The following is a 22291-nucleotide window of genomic DNA, read 5'->3' as shown; positions in this document are numbered from 1 at the left end:
AGAAAATTAAAGATAAAGAAATTATAAGAATGCAACAACAGTAAAAAAAATAAAACTAAAAACACTGAAGAGTAATAAGAAATAATAAGAAAGTAATAAGAAATTACTAAAAACAATAAAAGAATAAACTAAGAACATAAGACCTAAGAATGTAAAAAAGGGTGAAAAAAATACAAAGTAATTACTAAAAACAATAAAAGAAGACAAAAAAAAACTATAAAAGGAAGGATAAAAGACAAAACAGCTAAAGACAAGATATTTTTAAATAAGATAAAATTACAAATTTAGAGGGAATTATAAAATCATAGTTAAGGAAATCAAATGTAATAAAAATATTAAGAAACCAACTAAAGATGGAAAAATAAAACTAAAAACACTAAAGAGTAAAAAAAGACTAAACAATTACTAAAAACAATAAAAGTAAAAACAATAAAAGAAACTATCAAAAAAGGTTAAAAGACAAAACAGCTAAAGTCAAGATATTTTAAAATAAGATAAAAATAAGAATTTAGGGAGAGTCATAAAATCATAGGTAAGAAAATGATAAGAATGCAACTACAGATTAAAAATAAAACTAAAAACACTAAAGAGTAAAAAAATAGTTGTAATGATGGTGAAACTGGCACTCATCAGGACCACCCCAGGAAAAGACCTCAGATTAGAGCATCTAAATGTTTTTTCACAGAGTATTTTGGTTTGTTTAACACTGTTTTTAAGTTACTACATGATTCATTATGTTGTTCCTTCATAATCTGATAGATAGATAGATAGATAGATAGATAGATAGATAGATAGATAGATAGATAGATAGATAGATAGATAGATAGAAACTTTATTGATCCCGAAGGAAATTTAGCAATAGTGATAGATCACTTTACTATTCATTTACTATGTAGGAAAAAAATTAAATAATAAAAATGATGAATAAGAAGGCGTGTCCAAATTATAATAAAACACCAGGTTTTATAAAAAGGAAATGTAGAATATGAAACATATTCGTGTTGTTTTGTTGTATATTTGTTGTTTTTAGGTGAATAATGTACTGGGCAATGTTCAGTAAATAAGAGAAAATGTGCTAATGTAAATTAGCTTCTGCTCACTGACCAATCAGCTGTCAGCTAAGCTTGAGCTCCTCCAATCAGAGTGAGGTAAAGTGACACAAACCCAAGATCTACATCACTTTTAGCCAAGACCTGTTCAGTCCCCGACCTTATTGCTTTCTGTAGTTAGCATTATGCTAATTGGTGGGGTATATGCTTCTATAAGTTGTTACCTAGCTAAGCTTCAAGTGTTTGCTCTCTTAAGTGTAGTTAGCGTTGTGCTAATTGGTGGGGTAGCATTTTTGTTGCTGTCTGAAGTTCACGTTTTGTAGTTAGCATCATGCTAATTGGTGAGGTATAAGTTTTAATTTGTTTTTAGCCACATTAGCCTTTACTTTTTTCTGTCTGCATTTTTTGTGAAGGTAGCACCATGCTAATTGGTGGGCTATAAGATTCCATTGCCTGTTAGCATCACTAGCATCTATTTTTAAATATCTGATGTTTTCATTTTTGTAGTTAGTACCATGCTAAGTTTTTGCTGTCTGGATGCTAGTTAGATGCTGGTAGAATTTATGCATCCTTTCTACAGTTTACTTTTTGTAGTTAGCATCGTGGCAGTTAATAAGTGAATTTAGCTTCTAGTCTCTCAAGTGTGTTTGTTTTATGTTTAGCATTGTGCTAATTGGTGGGCTAGCATTTTTTGCTGTCAGAAGTGTGTTTTTTGTAGTAATTTCTATGTGAATAAGTTTACCATACTTGTTAGCTTTATTAGCCTCTTGTGATTGCTCTCTGCAGTTTGTTTTTTGTATCATGCTAATTGGTGCGGCATAAGCTTCAATTTTGTGTTAGCCATGTTAGCCTTTAGTTTTCCTGTCTGCAGTAATTAGTGGGCTATAAGGTTCCATTGCCTGTAAGCATCACTACTTTAATACTTTAATACTTTATTATCTGAAGTTTACTTTTTTGTAGTTAGCAACATGCTAATTAATAACTGATTAAATTTTCATTACTTGCTAACTACATTAGCTTATAGTGTTTGCTCTCTGAAGTGTGTTTTTATTTCGTAGTTAGCATTGTGCTAATTGGTGGAATAGCATTTTTTTGCTGTCAGAATTTTGCCTTTTGTAATAATTTCTACATTAATACTTTTACCTTACTTCTAAGCTACATTAGCCTCTAGTGTTTGTGGTCCGAATTTTGTTTTTTTGTAGTTAGCATCATGCTAATAGGTGGGGTATAAGCTTCAGTTAACTGTTAGCATCATTAACCTTTAGTTTTTCCTGTCTGCAGTTTGTTTTTTTTGTAGTTTGCACAAGGCTAATTAGTGGGCTATAAGCTTCCATTGTCTGTTAGCATCACTACTTTAATACTTTAATATCTGAAGTTTCCTCTTTTTGAAGTTAGCAACATGCTAAGTTTTTGCTGTCTGTTTGCTAGTTGGATGCTGGTAGAATTTATGTACTTTCTGAAGTTTTGCTTTTTGTAGTTTTTCAGTTGTCTGGTAGCCCTACTAGCCTCTGGTCTTTAATATCTGAAGTTTACTTTTTTGTGGTTAGCATTATGCTAATTGGTGGATTATAAATGTTTGCTGTCTGTAGTAGAAAGCTCCATGTAAATTGGTAAGATTTATGCATCCATTACTTATTCTTTATTATTGCAAGCTTCATCATGCTAATCGGTGAGATATAAGCTTTAATTTATTTTTACCTGCATTAGCCTTATGCTTTATCTGTCTGCAGTTTGCTTTTTATAGTTAGCATTATGCTAATTGGTGCGCTTATATATTTATTATTCAGTATTCAATATGCATTAGCCTTTAGTTGTTGCTGCCTGTAGTTTGCTGTTGACAGTTAGCACAATGCTACTTAGCAGGTAAGTTATTAGCATTGGCTGTCTGAACTGTTTTCATTTATAGTTAGCAACATGCTAATCATTATAATATGAGCTTCCATTACTTCTAAAGTACAATGGAGTCCATTTCTGAAAACCAAAGTTGATTTTTAAAGTTAGCAACATGCTTTAGTGGATAGTGGAACATTTCTAATTTTCGAACTAATTTCTAAAATGCTAATTTTAGTGGATAGTTTCTAACTTTAGTGAATTTCTAACATGCTAACTTAAGTGAATAGGGGAACATTTCTAACTTTCTAACTAATTCAAGTGAATAGGTTTTTACTTTCTTGTTAGTTACATACGCTTGTAGTGTTTGCTCTCTTAAGTGTGTTTATTTAATAGTTAGCATTGTGCTAATTGGTGCGGTAGCATTTTTGCTGTCAGAATTTGCTTTTTGTAGTTAGCACCATGCTAATTAATAAGTAAGTACATTTTTTTATTACTTGTTAGCTACATTAGCTTGTAGTGTTTGCTATCTCAAGTATGTTTGTTTTATATTTAATTGTGTGTAATAATAATAATAATAATAATAATAATAATAATTAAGTTGTACTAAACACTGAAGTTGACTTTTAAACTTAGCATCATGCTAACTTCAGTGGATAGGTGACAATTTCTGACTTTATAACTAATTTCTAATATGCTAACTGGGTGCTAAGTGGATAGTGGAACATTTTCTTTAATTCTTAGCAACATTAGCCTCCAATCTTTTCTGTCTAAAATTAGCTTTTTGCTAGTTAGCATGTTAGCACCATGCTAACTAGCGTCTAATTTTTTAAGTTAAAGACGTGAATTTCGGGGACGGAACATGTCCTGGCTGATCAGTAAACTCGGGTTAAGATATTGATTATTAGCTGATCTATTGCTTTAACGGTACTCTGGGTTCTGCTGTAGGTTGTGGAGGTTCTAGACGTTGGTTCTGAGGTTCTGCTACATGGCTGTGAGCTCCCTGACCGTTACAATCCGGAGGCTGATCTTTCCGGGCATCTCTCCGTCCTTCTGTCCTCCTCTCTTCTTCAACTGGAGCTTCTGAGGATCAGCCGAGTCCTTCAGAACCGCCGGCAGAACCACCTGACCCATGAACTGATCCTTCACCACGTTACTGTTCCACACCTGCACACACACACACACACACCGGCCACTTTATCAGAAACACCTACCAACTCTTACTGGCCACTTTATTAGAAACACCACCAACTCTTACTGGCCACTTTATTAGAAACACCACCAACCCTTACTGGCCACTTTATTAGAAACACCACCAACTCTTACTGGCCACTTTATTAGAAACACCACCAACTCTTACTGGCCACTTTATTAGAAACACCACCAACCCTTACTGGCCACTTTATTAGAAACACCACCAACCCTTACTGGCCACTTTATTAGAAACACCACCAACCCTTACTGGCCACTTTATTAGAAACACCACCAACCCTTACTGGCCACTTTATCAGAAACACCACCAACCCTTACTGGCCACTTTATTAGAAACACCTACCAACTCTTACTGGCCACTTTATTAGAAACACCACCAACCCTTACTGGCCACTTTATCAGAAACACCACCAACCCTTACTGGCCACTTTATTAGAAACACCACCAACCCTTACTGGCCACTTTATTAGAAACACCACCAACCCTTACTGGCCACTTTATCAGAAACACCACCAACCCTTACTGGCCACTTTATCAGAAACACCACCAACTCTTACTGGCCACTTTATTATAAACACCACCAACTCTTACTGGCCACTTTATTAGAAACACCACCAACCCTTACTGGCCACTTTATTAGAAACACCACCAATTGTTACTTGCCACTTTATCAGAAACACCTACCAACTCTTACTGACCACATTATTAGAAACATCTGTGATTGGTCGGTGGGGGGTCTCACCTGGATGGTGATTGGTTTGTTGGGCTTCTTCCTGTAGAAAATGGCTCTGATGTCGAACTGAGGATCCCGGGTGTCTTTCTGAACTTCTGATTGGATGGAATTCTTCTCACAGGAAATGATCACATACGGATCGGCACCTGGAAACACGACAGCCAATCAGAATCCTTAACGACCTTCTGAGGAACTCAGGTGTTGTATTTATATTGTATATGTATATTATTACAGTATAAACTCACCTCCACTACTGTCCTGATTCTCCAGCCCTTCTGCTCCGTGAACATAAACCTGAGTAACCACCTGAGGATACCCCATAAACGAGCTCCAGCAGCGCACACTCGGCTTATCCACATCCAGCTCCCTGACAGACAGATTTACATTTATATATTACATATTCACATATATCTAAAGATAGTGTAATTTATATAGTTTTATTAGTTTAAGTCCAAGTTTTAGCCTAAAAACTGATTTGTAAAGTTGAATTTAAAAAAGCTAAAAAAGGATTAAATATGATTTATATTATAATTTCTTAATATTTACACAAAACTAATGAATAAACTCATTTTACAGTATTTTGCTCTATTTCTATCTAATACTTATTTTTGATGATTATGTTTACAGATAATTCTAAATGTTTACTTCAATCTAGTTTACAGTTAAATTCTACATTTGTCTTCTGCTCAATTTTGCTGTTAAATTCTGTTTTAACTTTGATCAAATTGGAAGTTAAATTCTACACCTTTACTTTAAGAAGTTTACAGTTAAATTCTAAGGTTTTATTTTGAGCAAGTTTACAGTTAAATTATGCATTTTACTTCAGTCAATTTTGTAGTTAGATTCTACATTTTTATTTTGATCAAGTTTACACTTAAGTTCTACATTTTCAATTTTGATGTTAAAATCTACATTTTACTTAAGTCAATTTTTCACTTCAATTTTACTTGAATCAATTTTGCAGTTAAATTCTACACTTTTACTTTGATCAAGTTTACAGTTAAATTCTATTTTTTATTTGTACAGTTTTACATTTATTTTCTGTCCAATTCTGACGTTTCTGTGGGACGAACACAAGCATTCCATGAATTGTACATTTTATTATTTTTTTAAGTTTGTATTGTTCAAGAAGAAAAGTATAATTCAGTAAATGTTATAAGTGTTTATAGATTTTGATGATTTGTACAGATATTTTACTGTATTTCTTTACAGTTTACAGTTAAATTCTATGTTTTACTTCAGTCAAGTTTACAGTGTAATTGTAAATTTTTACTTTTTTTTTAATTTTGCAGTTAAATTCTACATTTTCACCCTGATTAAGTTTACAGTTAAACTCTACATTTCTGTTTTTCCTAGCAAGCATTCTATAAAATGTAAATTTTACCATATCAGTTTGTACTGTAACATTTGCTGAATTGTAAAGTAAAGTAAGTTTTTATAGATTCTGATTATTTGTACAGATATTTTTGCATTTTAGTTGAACATTTTACAGTATTTTTATTTTTTTATGTTTTACAGTTAATGATATGATGCATTATATTCTGTACCTGCAGATCAAGTCCTGGTTAGCGTAAACCCTCAGCATGAAATCTCCCAGAATCCCCGGCGTGAAGGTGGACGGGATGATGATGTAACGGCCTTTAGGTAAAAGTTTTCTCAGGAAAACCGAGCGAGCGTTTATATAGGTGGAGGTGGCCACGTTCTGCTGAGTGATGATGTCATGCATCCGGTACTTCCTGTTCAACTCCACCTGAAAGAGAGAGAGAGACTTTTATTCTATAATTATTACAGAATTCTAACTATCTCTGAATGATGAGAAAGAAACACTCTGATTGGTTTATTTCACATTACACCCAAAATTAACCACGCCCATGATTAATTAAGAGAATTAACTTATGGAAACTTAAGGATACTTCAATTGTAATTAAGCCATATTTAAATACATTCAATTAAATTAAATCCTAGTTTTTTTTGTTTACAGTATTTGTACAGTTATTTCTGCATATCAGTTTAACATTTTACAGGTTTGTTGTTACAATTTACGGTTAAATTCTAAAATACTTTTAACATTAAAATGAATACGTGAATAAATACATAATAAATGTACTGTATTGGAACAAATTATGGCAAATTAAGTATATTTTAATTGTAATAAAGCTATATTTAATTACATTACATTAAATTCTAGCTTTTTACAGTTTGTTATTTCTGCATTTCAGTTTAATATTTTATAGATTTTTTTTAGAGCTAAAATACTTTTAACATTAAAATTAATACATACTTAAATACATACTAAATGTATTATTTTGGAACAACTTATTGCAACTTAAGCCTATTTTAACTGTAATTAAGCTATATGTAAATACATTAAATAAAAATTTACAAGAATCTGTACTTTTCCCGTGGTTACGATAGCGAAGACACAGCTCTGTGTTTCTGTACCTTAAATATGGCGAATCCGATGGTGAGGTTTTCTCCCTGACCGTGAGCTCTGTGGATCTTCATATCTCTCTGCTGGAGAGACACCAACAGCTCATCTTCATCCTGCAGATCTAATATATACTAACACACACACACACACACACACACACACACAGTTATTTTAATTTAATATATTAGAAATACACATAATTATACACAAAGAACCAGAATCTGTCGTGTGTGTTACATTAGTGAATTCTGTAGGTTCAGTTTCAGTTTAAGCGCATTAAAACAACATTACTACATCCTGTTAATCATCATCGCCTAAGTGGGCGGAGTCTCCCTATACTCAACACTGATTGGTCTGTAGAGTGTTGTCAGTTCATTAAAATGCTTAACTGTTATGAAAACACAAAACTCTATTTATCTATTTGAAAGTTCTCACATCTATCTCCCTCGTCTGCTGCTTGCCATGGACAGTAGGTACAGATCCCTCCCTCAGAAGAAGTCTTCTGGCTAATTCTGCTGTGTACTGTCTGAACGAAATGGAAACATTTCTTCTACTAATACTCTAGTGGGCGGGGCTATGGTGGGGGTTGACGGGGAGGGGTGGAGCGAGGTGATTCTGTGCAGGTTTTCTGATTTATTGTGATGTCACAATAAGGGTGGAGCCAAACGGCTTATGGAAACTCTTTTAGCTGATTATTTGAAGTGTTTATAGTGTTTAGAGGGGCGGTTGGTGCCCCTTTAATTATGTGCATATAATATAACTAAATAAAACAATTATCCATTAAATAAAAGACTAGTAATTAGAGTTAATGAAATGCTAAAATGCAATAAAATTGCAAAAGTTGGTTAATATTTTAATAAAGATACAGATACAGATTTTAATGCAATAACCAGAAAAAACATGTTTTTAAAGTTAAAATCTTCCTGATTCTGTATCTACTATAACTGTAGACTAACGCTTATTTATGAACACTAATAAAAGACAGAATCTGGCAGGGGGTAGAATTTAGCACAGCACCTAAAAAAAATTAAATCCTACATTCTATGAACCAATCAGTGTTTAGCATATAGGAAGACTCCGCCCACATAGGTGATGATTAACAGGATGTAGTGAAGTTGTTTAGTCACTCAGTCTAAACTAAACTGCAGAGTGAAACAGAAACTAAACGTACAGAATACACTACTGTATTATACATATAATATATATATATAATATATATTATATATTATACATATATATAATACAGTACTGCAGTGTGAAACGGAAACTAAACATACAGAATACGATACTGTATTATACATATATAATACATATATAATATATATTAAATATTATTCCATGTACAGAATACAGTACTGTATTATACATATAATATGTTATATATTATACATATATAATACATTACTGCAGTGTGAAACCGAAACTAAACGTACAGAATACAGTACTGTATTATACATATATAATACATATACAATATATATTAAATATTATTCCATGTACAGAATACAGTACTGTATTATACATATTTAATACATATATAATATATGTTATATATTATACATTGTACAGAATACAGTACTGTATTATACATGTAATATATGTTATATATTATACATATATAATATATGTTTTATATTATACATTGTACAGAATACAGTACTGTATTATACATGTAATATATGTTATATATTATACATATATAATATATGTTTTATATTATACATTGTACAGAATACAGTACTGTATTATACATGTAATATATGTTATATATTACACATATATAATATATGTTTTATATTATACATTGTACAGAATACAGTACTGTATTATACATGTAATATATGTTATATATTACACATATATAATATATGTTTTATATTATACATTGTACAGAATACAGTACTGTATTATACATGTAATATATGTTATATATTACATGTATATAATATATGTTTTATATTATACATTGTACAGAATACAGTACTGTATTATACATGTAATATATGTTATATATTACACATATATAATATATGTTTTATATTATACATTGTACAGAATACAGTACTGTATTATACATGTAATATATGTTATATATTACATGTATATAATATATGTTATATATTATACAAATATAATATAGTACTGCAGTGTGAAACCGAAACTAAAAGTACAGAATACCCAAATGTAACAAACACATGAAGCTTATTTCGGACTTCAGGTGTTTTACCTGTGGGTTCTGTAAGAAAGTCTGTCGGTGGTTCATGCAGCCGCCGCTCCGGTTCCTCAGCGGTTCCGAGTGTTTGATCCAACTTCCGAAATGAACCACCTCCCTCCATCTCTTCTGCAGACTCAGAACCGAGGTGTTCATCAGCCGACACACGTCAACATCCGTGAAGTTCTGGCACCAGTCATCAAACGACATCCTGCAGAACACACAAAGAACGTTCTCAATACGTTCTCAATACGTTCTCAATACAGTCATCAAACGAGATCCTGCAGAACACACGCAGAACGTTCTTAATACGTTCTAAATACAGTCATCAAACGACATCCTGGAGAACACACACAGAATATTCTACATACGTTCTCAATACAGTTATCAAACAATATCATGGCGAACACACACAGATCGTTCTCCATACGTTCTCAATACAGTCATCAAACGACATCCTGGAGAACACACAGAACGTTCTCAATACGTTCTCAATACAGTCATCAAACAACATCCTGGAGAACACACACAGAATGTTCTCAATACGTTCTCAATACAGTCATCAAACGACATCCTGGAGAACACACGCAGAATGTTCTCAATACGTTCTCAATACAGTCATCAAACAACATCCTGGAGAACACACGCAGAATGTTCTCAATACAGTCATCAAACAACATCCTGGAGAACACACACAGAACGTTCTCAATATGTTCTCAATACAGTCATCAAACAACATCCTGGAGAACACACACAGAATGTTCTCAATACGTTCTCAATACAGTCATCAAACGACATCCTGGAGAACACACAGAACGTTCTTAATACAGTCATCAAACAACATCCTGGAGAACACATGCAGAACGTTCTTAATACATTCTCAATACAGTCATCAAACGACATCCCGGAGAACATACACAGAACGTTCTCAATACGTTCTCAATAAGATCATCAAACGACATCCCGGAGAACACACACAGAACATTCTACATACGTTCTCAATACAGTCATCAAACGACATCCTGGAGAACACACGCAGAACGTTCTCAATACGTTCTCAATACAGTCATCAAACGACATCCTGGAGAACACACACAGAACGTTCTCAATACGTTCTCAATACAGTCATCAAACGACATCCTGGAGAACACACACAGAACGTTCTCAATACGTTCTCAATACAGTCATCAAATGACATCCTGGAGAACACACACAGAACGTTCTCAATACAGTCATCAAACGACATCCTGGAGAACACACACAGAACGTTCTCAATATGTTCTCTATAACAGGTTTATCTCACCAGAATTCTCCGTCATCCTCCACTGTGATTCCCAGGTTACCCCTCTCCATAGAGCCCACCTTCTGCCACTCCTCAGAACTGAAAACACAAGAAACTAAATAGTTACTTAAAAGTATAGTTCAGCATTTTTGAGACAATTTTAAAATCAATTTTAAAATTTAGAATCACTGTTTAAACATTTAACTGTCCAGTTCAAATGTTTAAAATCAGTCCTCATAAGTTTCAAACAACTTTTCAAAAGTTTCAAATTACTCTCCAAAAGTTTCAAATTACTCTCCAAAAGTTTAAAATTACTCTCCAAAAGTTTAAAATTACTCTCCAAAAGTTTAAAATTACAGTACAAAAGTTAAACATCACTTTTTATAAAGATCAAATGCTAGAATAACTGTTCAAATGTTTTAAATCATTTGTCAAATGTTTTTAAATTAAATGTTTATAAATTCTGTTTAAAAGTTTACAATAACTAATTAAATGTTTGAATGTTTAAAATCAGTGTTTTTAAATTTAGAATACCAGTTTAAAAATAAAATAACTTTTTAAATGTTTCAACACTTTTTCAGAAGTTTAAAGTCATCGCTCAAAAATTCCTGTCTAAAAAGTTTGAATTACATTTTAAAAGTTTTAAATTACAGTTTGAAAATTTAACATCACTGTTCAGTATTTTAAAATGACAGTTTAATGTTTAAATTAATGTTTAAAAGTTTAAAATTATAGTTCAGCAGTTTTTTTTATTTTTAAATTACTTTTCAGAGGTTTAAAATTAAAGTTCAAAAGTTTAAAATCACAGTTTAAAGTGTCAGAGGCCCCGCCCCCCACCTGTCGCTCCAGGCTCCCCTCCACTCGTGTTTCCCCCAGGGGTTCCTCATTCGGATCAGATCCACGGTGTCGTTTTTAAAGTAGGCCAGCAGACCGTGACCCAGCCGGACCCTCCGGACCCCCGTCACTGAGTAGGCGTGGCCTTTTACCAGCCCGTTAGCCAATCGCAGCTCTCTCTCATGAGGAGACGCCTGGAGACACAGAGAGATACACCACGGTTACAGTACTACTGTATGTACTGTTAGTAACACCCTGAACTGTACTGTTCTAAAACTTAAAATCACTGTTCACAATTTTAATATAGTCTTAGAATTAGAACCTTAAAAGCATTATTAAAATGTTAAGAATTTCATTTCAACATTATTGTTTAACTAAAATTACTGTTCATAACTTTAGGATGACTTACTAGAATCACATTTTTAAAACTTTTAAATCAAACAATTTTAAAATCACTGTTTAAATCAGTGTTTATAAGTTTGGAATAACAGTTCAAAAGTTTAGAATCACAGATTAAAAGATTAAAATTACAATAAAAAGTTTAAAATTACAATTCAAAAGTTTAAAATTACAATTCAAACTTTTAAAATTATAATTTAAATGTTTACTATCATAAAAAAAGTTTACAATTACAATTTAAACTTTTAAAATTATAATTCAATAAAAAGTTTAAAATTACAATTTAAAAGTTCAAAATTACAATTTAAAATTTCAAAATTACAATTTAAACTTTTAAAATTATAATTCAAAAGTTTACAATCACAGAATAAAAGTTTAAAATTAGAATTAAAAATATAAAATGTGAGTGTACTGACGGCGATGGAGCAGCTGATGATTCCTCCCTGGTCGTTTACGTTCAGCAGGTCTGAGAACAGTTTCTCCCGGGTTTTAGAGTCGGTTCTGAAGGATCCGGTCTCCAGACTGACGGGTTCATTTACAGCTCCACTAAAATCCACCACCGCGTCTCCAGTGTTCCCCCCGTTCAGAGACTCATAACACCCAGACAGCCTGAGAGAATATAAAATTACAGTTTAGAAATTTAGAATTACCCTTCAAATGATTAGAAACACTGTTTAAAAATGTAAAAATCAAAGTTAAAACTTTCAAAAGTACAGTTTAAAAGTTTAGATTTATCATTAAAATGAATTAAAGGTCTCCTTCCTCTAAAATCCTCTTGTTCTTGTTGACTCTGGGTCTGACGTTAAGTGAAGCTTAAAAGTTAATTTTATCCATCTTTATAACTAAAGGCTGTATCTCTGAAAACATTTAGTCCTTTAGAGTTTTAGAGCTGTAAAATTGACTGTGGGGTGAAGGCAGATAGGAGTTCTCTGCTGCAGTGCTGTTAGCCAATCAGAGGCGATATATTTGCATGTATGAATATTCATGAGCAAGAGCCAAAAACTTTTTTCTTTTGTCTTTTCTCAGAGACCACTAATTCACTTATTCAGTGGACTAAAGCAGGGCTACATAGAAACATAACTAGCATTTTAAAATGAATGAAAAAACAATGTAAAACAATGTATCTCAGTTAAAATGATTAAAAACACAATGAAAAGTTTTAAATTATTGGTCACTGTGTAAAACTCTTTTCCAGTGCTTAAAATAACTGTCCATGGGCTTAGAATCAATGCTCACCTGTTTAGAATTACATCACAAATGTATTGTTTAATGTGACATTGTTTTACTGTGGAGCAGGAGAGTGTTTAAGTAGCATGACAGCATACGGTTTAGAACTTTCATTTAAAAATCTTATTTTAAATTTAAGTGTTAATGGTTTAAAACCTGACACGACAATTGTTTTAAGCTTTGAACCAGATTAGTGAAGGACCTAGAATACACCTTTGAGGAACTTCATGCTTTATAAACTTTTAAAGATCAAACTTACAATTTAAGAGTGTAGAGACACGGTTCACAATTTTATAGATAAAAGGTTTAAAATCACATTTGCAATTTTAAACTTAATTTATATAATATTCAGTCCATTTGATTTATTCTGTTAATATTATGTTGACCCCAAAAACTATTGGAGCACTTTCAATATGTATTAACTCAATTTCCTAAATAAAACACTGAATTTAAAACTACTTTTAACCCTACTTGGCGTAGGCCTTCTCCAGCAGAGCACTCCAGAACTCGTTGTTGGATTTGGAGTGGCAGTAAATCAGCTTTCCGTTAATGGTGGGTAAACGGTCGTCCACCACCACGTCCGTCCACTCGCCAAAAATCCAGAACTGGAAGTGGAAGATTCCGGTATAACGATCCGGACGATCCGGATCCCATTCCTGCTCCTTCCAGTTAGGAATTACCTGCAGAACAAAAACAAATAATCAAGATTTATTTAAAAATAACTCATTCTTAAACTTCTGAAGCAGTCGGGTTTGAATATGGACCTAGCATAACATAGCATAAGCAAGTCATCAACTGTGCACCGTGCAGCTTGATTTAGGGCTGTGTGTCAGTGTGTCTTTGTTATCGTAACGACGGGAAAAGTACACTTTGCACGTCTCAAAACACAAAGCAAAAGTCATGTACTAATTCTATTAATTAATCATGGGTGTGGTTAATTAATTTTGGGCGTTACGTGAAATAAACCAATCAGAGTGTCTCTTGCTCATCATTCAAGAGTCAGGTTTAGTGATGTATGGGTTTAGTGTGAGCTGGGTTTATAGTGTGAGCTGGGTTTAGTGTGAGCTGGGTTTAGTGATGTATGGGTTTAGTGATGTATGGGTTTAATGATGTATGTGTTTAGAGAGAGCTGGGTTTATAGTGTAATCTGGGTTTATAGTGTGATCTGGGTCTATAGTGTGAGCTGGGTTTAATGATGTATGGGTTTAGTGTGAGCTAGGTTTAGTGATGTATGGGTTTAGTGAGAGCTGGGTTTAGTGATGTATGGGTTTAATGAGAGCTGGGTTTATAGTGTGAGCTGGGTTTAGTGATGTATGGGTTTAATGAGAGCTGGGTTTATAGTGTGAGATGGGTTTAGTGATGTATGGGTTTAATGAGAGCTGGGTTTATAGTGTGAGATGGGTTTAGTGATGTATGGGTTTAGTGATGTATGGGTTTAGTGTGAGCTGAGTTTATAGTGTGAGCTGGGTTTAGTGATGTATGGGTTTAGTGATGAATGGGATTAGTGATGTATGGGATTAGTGATGTATGGGTTTATTGATGTATGGGATTAGTGATGTATGGGTTTAGTGATGAATGGGATTAGTGATGTATGGGTTTAGTGTGAGCTGGGATTATTGATGTATGGGTTTAGTGATGTATGGGATTAGTAATGTATGGGATTAGTGATGTATGGGATTAGTGATGTATGGGATTAGTGATGTATGGGTTTAGTGATGTATGGGTTTAGTGATGTATGGGTTTATTGATGTATGGGATTAGTGATGTATGGGTTTAGTGATGTATGGGTTTAGTGATGTATGGGTTAAGTGTGTGAATATTTGAACCTTCTGCCAGAGCTGTGGTTTCAGTGCCAGGCAGGAACACGCCGCCACGAACCAGCAGTTCCCCACCTCCCCCTGATTCAGATCATGAGCACTGATCCCCTCCACAAACAGCCGAGGAGCCTCACACATCTCCTACAGAGAACAAAGAGACAAAAATAGATGATTATTGGTAATTTATAGGGTTAAATTGGTCATTTTAATTGTTAAAATTATGATTTTTAGGTTAAATTACTATTTTCTACTATTTTTTGCAGATTTCATACTGTTTCATCTACAGTTCAGAACTACTAGTGCATCTTAAAAAAAGACATTAAATATCAGTGAAAAGTTACTTTATTTCAGTAATTCTGTTAAAAATGTGAAACTCATATATTATATAGATGTATTAAACACAGAGTGATCTATTTTAAGCGGTTATTTCTTTTATTGTTGATGATTATGAAGCTTACAGCCAATGAATTGGTACTTTTGACAGTATGGGAAGTGTGCCAAGTCCTGCTGGAAAATGAAAATTTCCAAATTACCATTAAAACAAAATGAATTTTTTTATAATGGTAATTTGAATAGTTTTTTTTAATTATTTGGTTATTTAAATTGATGGTTTGTTTGTTAAATAGTAATTTTAGCCAGACTAAAACAATAATGGCCTCCATTCTAGAAACTCACATAGCAAAAAGTTCTTTCTTAACACTAAACATTAAGGCCAAATCCCATTTTTCTTTTGTACCCTACCCCTTCAAGCGTAATTCTTCCCTTAGGAACAGAGTTATAAGAGGGGTTTTTATTGGCTGTAAGCTTCATAATCATCAAAAATAAAATAAATAAATCATTAAAATAGATCACTCTGTGTTTAATACATCTATATATGAGTATTAGAGTATTAAATGCTGTCAGCAGGCCTGGGATCAGTTAAACACATTCCCCCACAGTCCAGAACATTACTGTACACAAAACAAAACACCCCCCCCTGTTCTCCAGCGGTGGCTACGTGGTTTTGTGTTTGTGTGTTTGAGCTGAGGCTCAATCAGGGTTTATCTGAGTGACGTTTCCTATTATACCGAGTTTAACATTCTGCAGCGTCACATTTATTCAACATAAATCATTCTAACATCTTTAATCCTTCTGTTCACTCCCTAAATCATACCCTCCTTATACAGACACAAATCTATCCTCCGCAGTCCCTCTGACATCATCAGGATAAAGTACAGCTTCCAAACATGGTGGTGGTAGTTACATCATCTAAAACTTATATAAAAAACTCACAGTGAGAGCTAGCCAAGACAAACTGCAGTTTTGTATTAAAAGCTATACTCTTGCAAAAAGCAAAAATTTGATATGGATTGAATGGATGCTAATATGTCCTAGCTATGCTAAGCTAACCATCTTGACGAACTGCTAACCAACCGAGAAGAAAACGCTGCAAAACACTTCCCTTAAAACACTTGGGGGGACTTGGAATCAAAAGCTACAATCAAAAGTGGAAGTTGAAACGAATAAGATTTTTACTGGTGGAATGGGCACTAATTTGGATTTTGTTTTGCAGAAACCATTCTGTTGTGGACTTGCTTGTTGGGTCATTGTCCTGTTGCACAACCCAACCCAACTTCTATAGAGTTTAAGCTCATGTACAAAAACTCTAACACTATCCTGTAGAATAATCCTCAATTATTGTAAACTGGCCAGGAAATGATGCAGCAAAAATGACCCAAATCATGATGCTCCCTCCACCATGCTTTACAGTTGGGATTATGTTTTCATGCTAATGTTTAGTGCACTTATATTCAACTATTCAAAACACTTACTGCTCAAACTCGGGCAGCTTGGTTTCTCAGTCCTGTTACCTAAACTCATGTGAGATTTAAAAATCATGTTTAAAAGCAATAATCCACTAATTCCTTTAATTTTCTCTAAAAAAAAAAGTCTTTATTTAAGAGAAATGGTTATAGACTGCATGTTCAAATAATTGACATTTATGACAAAAAAAAACAAAACTTACTCCTGTTACTCTTTATGCCTTGAGTAACAGGACTAAAAGTAGCAGGAATTAGTTTTAAGCAAAGAATCATCAAAAACATGATGAAAAATAGCTAAATGGCAGCTAATATGCTAATAGCTTGAGGACACCGAGCACATTCTAGTGGTGTTCCCAAAATTTGTATTTTTAAAAATACATAAATAAGATGTAAGAATGAATGTAGGTAACAGGACTGAGTGATGAGATTGAGCTCCTCAGTCAGAGTTACAGTAAGATCAAATATACAGAAAAACTAATGAGGGAACTTTGGGAATTCTAATCTTCCCATGATCTTCAGAAGAACCAGCTGATGATGTCACTTCCTGCTGTAGCTGTGACTTCCTGTTGTAGAATGTTCCACATTAATTTGAGGTATTCAGGGTAATGTGTTATGGTAACAGGACTGAGTGAAACCACAACACAGGGACACAACTAAAATGTGTATTTTAATTTAAATATTATGGATTTATTATGAATGAAATATATATATTTTTATATATTTCATGTTAAAGTTAAAGTATAGTTAGAGAGTAGGGGACAGGTAACAAATGCTATTTATTCAATGTTCTAAGTATTTTTTTTATTGATGTTTTTAATTTCATATCTTACTTTTACTATTATATCAATATATAAGACACTATGATTAATAATAAAATGTATTTTAAAGTTATTTTGTGTGCACATTTATACATGTAATTTCCTGCGGACAGAAAGGACACTTATTCAGTGAAATATGCTGTATATGAATCCAGGTTATTCTCCTGTCTTAAATGTAGTGTACTATGTAATAAAGGGTGGATTCTCACCCCGGGTCTCTTCCACTGCACTGGGCCGGGCGGGGGGGTTCTGTAGAACAGGGATCTGTTAGAACAGAGAAACTCTGGATCCTCAAACAGTTTCTTCTGCTGTAAACACTCTCTCTTCAGCTCCGAGTAGTGCTGGTTCTTATACGCCGAGACCGTGGGGAACATCTTCTACTGCTTCTGTGACCAGAGGAGGAACATTCAGCTCAGAAACCAGTGGAATCAGATCAGATAAACCATGTGTTACTAATCAAACTGTACATTTTACAGATCAACAGATCTGTAAAAAAATAAGAGAGCATTTTAAAAATGATGAGTTTCTTTGATTTTAGCAAATTAAAAACCTCTGGAATATAATCAAGAGGAAGATGGATGATCACAAACCATCAAACCACCAAACTGAACTGCTTGAATTTTTGCACCAGGAGTAAAGCAGCATAAAGTTATCCAAAAGCAGTGTGTAAGACTGGTGGAGAAAGAGAACATGATGCCAAGATGCATGAAATTAAAACTGTGATTAAAAACCAACCAGGGTTATTCCACCAAATATTGATTATTTCTGAACTCTTAAAATCTCTTTATGAATATGAACTTGTTTTCTTTGCATTATTTGAGGTCTGAAAGCTCTGCATCTTTTTTTTGTTATTTCAGACATTTCTCATTTTCTGTAAATAAATGCTCTAAATGAGAATATTTTTATTTGTAATTTGGGAGAAATGTTGTCTGTAGTTTATAGAATAAAACAACAATGTTCATTTTACTCAAACATAAACCTATAAATAGCAAAATCAGAGAAACTGATTCAGAAACTGAAGTGCTCTCTTCATTTTTTACAGAGCTGTAGATTATTCTTTATTTAATATATATTTTTTTATCTAATATTGTTACTCAGTTCTTTGTTATTCATACCTTTGTGTTTTTCAGATTATAAGGCTCATTAAACAACACTAGTAAGGATGCTACATCGAAGTAAACAAGGGTGTCGCCATGTTGCCCTTCTAATGGGGACGCTGGAGGAAGCTAAGCTAAGTAAACAAAACTGTAATTCTTAAAAATATATTTATTTTAAAGTTAAACGAGTGCTGGATGTAAAGTTTCTCTCCTGAAAACTGTTTATTTGGGTGAGTAAAGAGCTTCCGTTTATTTACAGTAAGCTCAGATTTCCAATGTTTTCTGTTAGGGTGAGTTTTCAGTGAAGTTTCTTTAGCACTAAGTCTGGGTGCAGCAGCATTAGCATTAGCATTAGATGGCACTAGCGTAACTTAATTGCTGCCCAGCAGTGCCAGACTGAGGAACCCTGAGTGTTACAGTAACCCAGCCAACACAGACTACAGTCCCATATACTCGCCTCTGAATGGAGAAAGAGCTAGCTCTGTGGTTAGCGGCTAATGCTAATAGTGCTCCAGCCTTAGAGCTGGAGAAACTTCACTAAAAACTCCTGTATAACTCTGTACTTTAGCAGAGTGACTTAAAATATCTGTACACTGAAGAAGCTGTGGAGCTCCACTACAGGTGTAGAAGTTACGTCACAATTACAGCAGGTTTTGGTTTGTAAAACATTTTCTGAATGTTACAATTAAACAGTCTGTTTTTATTTATTGTTTTTAAATGTTCTGGTACAGTCTGCTCTCTAAACGTTTTACACTATTAGATTTGATTAATTTTCAGCTTATTTTCAGTTTTAAATCAGATACCTGCTCTCAGTGCCTGATTTACAGGGTTAGTTCTCCTCTACTGCAGTCACACAACATTCACTTCACTACTGTACACATGATAATATAACCTATAATTACCTGTTCTTACCTGTATTTAGCTGTATATATATCATCGTTTAGCTGTGTTTACCTGTATCTACCTGTATTAGCCTGTGGTTACCTATGTTTACCTGCATTTACCTATATTTAACTGTATCCACCTGTGTTTAGCTATATTTGTTTAGCTATATTTACCTGTGTTTACCTGTATTTAGCTGTATCTACCTGTGCGTACCTGTGATTAGCTGTATTTACCTGTACTTAGCTGTATACATATGTTTAGCTGTATCTACCGGTGTTTACCTGCATTTACCTATATTTAACTGTATCTACCTGTGTTTAGCTATATTTGTTTAGCTATATTTACCTGTGTTTAGCTGCATATACCTGTATTTAGCTGTATACATATGTTTAGCTGTATCTACCTGTGTTTACCTGTATTTACCTGTTTATCTGTATCTACCTATGTTTAGCTGTATCTACCTGTATTAGCCTGTGGTTACCTATGTTTACCTGCATTTACCTGTATTTAACTGTATCTATCTGTGTTTAGCTATATTTGTTTAGCTGTATCTACCTATGCTTACCTGTGATTCGATGTATCTACCTGTGTTTAGCTGCAATTACCTGTGTTTACCTGTATTTACCTGTGTAGCTGTATTTAGATTGATTTATCTGTGGTTAGCTGTATTTGTTTAGCTGTGTTTACCTGTGTTTATCTGTATCTACCTGATAAAGGTGATCAAAAATGAAAAGAGAGCAGGTAACTTACTGAGAGCGCTGCGTCATCCACCGAGTTCCTGCAGGTAAACTGAAGAATTCCTACACCCAACCCCCAACACCCTGCTGAGTGTGTGTGTGTGTGTGTGTGTGTGTGTGTGTTTATACCACACCCTTTTCTTCTATCTCCTGAATGACGACCTATGCAGAAGCACTTCCTCATAATAAAGACTGAAGAAGTGTGTGTGTGTGTGTGTGTGTGTGTGAGAAAGAAAGCTTGGCAGCCACTACAGATATACACAAAAAATAGCACGTGTATATGTGTGTGTGTGTGTGTGTGTGTGTGTGTGTGATAGTTCAGTAATGAAAAGTGGAGCCATTTATAATCACAATCACACACACTGACTCTTACTGACCTCTAACTGTATGGACTCTATTTGAACGCTGCTCTGTACAGATGTATTTAGGGCGTGTCAGTGTCTTTGCTATCGTAACGACGGGAAAAGTACACAATGTGCAAAAGTCATGTATTAATTCACTTAATTAATTATTCATGGGTGTGGTTAATTTTGGGCGAAACGTGAAATAATAAACCAATCAGAGTGTCTCTTTAAGAGCTCATCATTCTCTTTAAGAGAAGATCAGGTGAGCTCTGTCTTTGGTGGATTGCTATTGTAACGGTGCAGCTACCTGGACGTGTTCAACAAACTCTTCTCAGCAGAGGAAACTGAGCTGCTGGTTGACGCTGTGAAGGAGCTCCAGCAGCTCATTTACGGGAACAGCAATGTTATTGTATTTACTATTCTGTTTATTGTTGATGTAAAAGTTGGGTTTGTGCTGCTGTGTGTTCATGTGTGTGTAATAAGTGGGGGTGTACGCTCGGCTCGGCACAGCGCCTGTGTTACCGAGATAGCGATGAACGTCTGACTGTTGGCGTCTGTCTAGGTTGTATTCAGTCAGTGGAGCTCCTGTGTTTTCTGTAGAGCTTTAATACTGTCTTCAATATTAAATTTATGATGGAAAACACACTGAGTTAGAGATTAGAGAAAAGGAGGTGTGTCCAAACAAAAAGAGTGTGAAAAGATATTCACTTACCCGTGTTTCAGGTGGTCCCAGTTGGTTTCGAGTCTGTCTGTGTGTGTGTGTGTGTGTGTGTGTGTGTGCGTGCGTGTGTGTGTGCGTGTGTGTGTGTTTGGTATTCACACACTGGCCACATCCACAATAGAAGCTCCGCCTACTTTAACCAAAACAACAATACAATCTCTCTCTCTCTCTCACTCTCTCTGTCTCTCTCTCTGTCTCTCTCTCTCTCTCTCTCTGTCTCTCTCTCTCTCTCTCACTCTCTCTGTCTCTCTCTCTGTCTCTCTCTCTGTCTCTCTCTCTGTCTCTCTCTCTCTGTCTCTCTCTCTGTCTCTCTCTCTGTCTCTCACTCTCTCTGTCTCTCTCTCTGTCTCTCTCTCTCTCTCTCTCACTCTCTCTGTCTCTCTCTGTCTCTCTCTCTCTGTCTCTCTCTCTCTCTGTCTCTCTCTCTGTCTCTCTCTCTCTGTCTCTCTCTCTCTCTCTCACTCTCTCTGTCTCTCTCTCTGTCTCTCTCTCTGTCTCTCTCTCTCTCTCTCTCTCTCTCTCTCTCACTCTCTCTGTCTCTCTCTGTCTCTCTCTCTCTGTCTCTCTCTCTCTCTGTCTCTCTCTCTGTCTCTCTCTCTCTGTCTCTCTCTCTGTCTCTCTCTCTCTGTCTCTCTCTCTCTCTCTCTCTCTGTCGTTCTCTTTCAGTTCCCAGAACAAAAAGAAAAGAGATAGAAAATAGATGTAAATAAAGAACAAAAAACTAAATCTAAAGTACTCAGGAGAAAAGCAAAAGAAATATACTAAAGAGAACAAATAACGAGAAAAAAGAGAAAAACAAATATGAACAAAGACAAGAAAAGAGAAAAAAGAGAGAAAAGAGAGGGAGAACCAAAATAGAAG

General features: G+C 34.4%; 1 protein-coding gene across 1 annotated transcript; it reads right to left on the bottom strand.

Annotated features, from left to right (window-relative positions):
• Positions 1-1920: 1920 nt before the first annotated feature.
• LOC111191403 (calpain-5) lies at positions 1921-22078 on the bottom strand. Its single transcript, XM_049465227.1, has 14 exons — positions 21422-22078; positions 20379-21323; positions 17856-18032; positions 15036-15167; positions 13681-13889; positions 12399-12591; positions 11587-11777; positions 10771-10848; positions 9483-9678; positions 7267-7386; positions 6372-6574; positions 5070-5191; positions 4834-4970; positions 1921-4046 (listed from the first exon to the last, which is right to left on the bottom strand). Exons 3-14 carry the CDS (start codon positions 18018-18020, stop codon positions 3864-3866), a joined length of 1929 nt encoding a protein of 642 aa, XP_049321184.1. The 5' UTR covers positions 18021-18032; positions 20379-21323; positions 21422-22078; the 3' UTR covers positions 1921-3863.
• Positions 22079-22291: the final 213 nt, after the last annotated feature.

The sequence above is a fragment of the Astyanax mexicanus genome, chromosome 1 (genome assembly GCF_023375975.1).
Source record: "Astyanax mexicanus isolate ESR-SI-001 chromosome 1, AstMex3_surface, whole genome shotgun sequence".
NCBI classification, from domain to species: Eukaryota; Metazoa; Chordata; class Actinopteri; order Characiformes; family Acestrorhamphidae; genus Astyanax; species Astyanax mexicanus.
The sequence above is the reverse complement of the archived record's forward strand: the minus strand, read 5'-3'. Positions and strand labels throughout refer to the sequence as shown.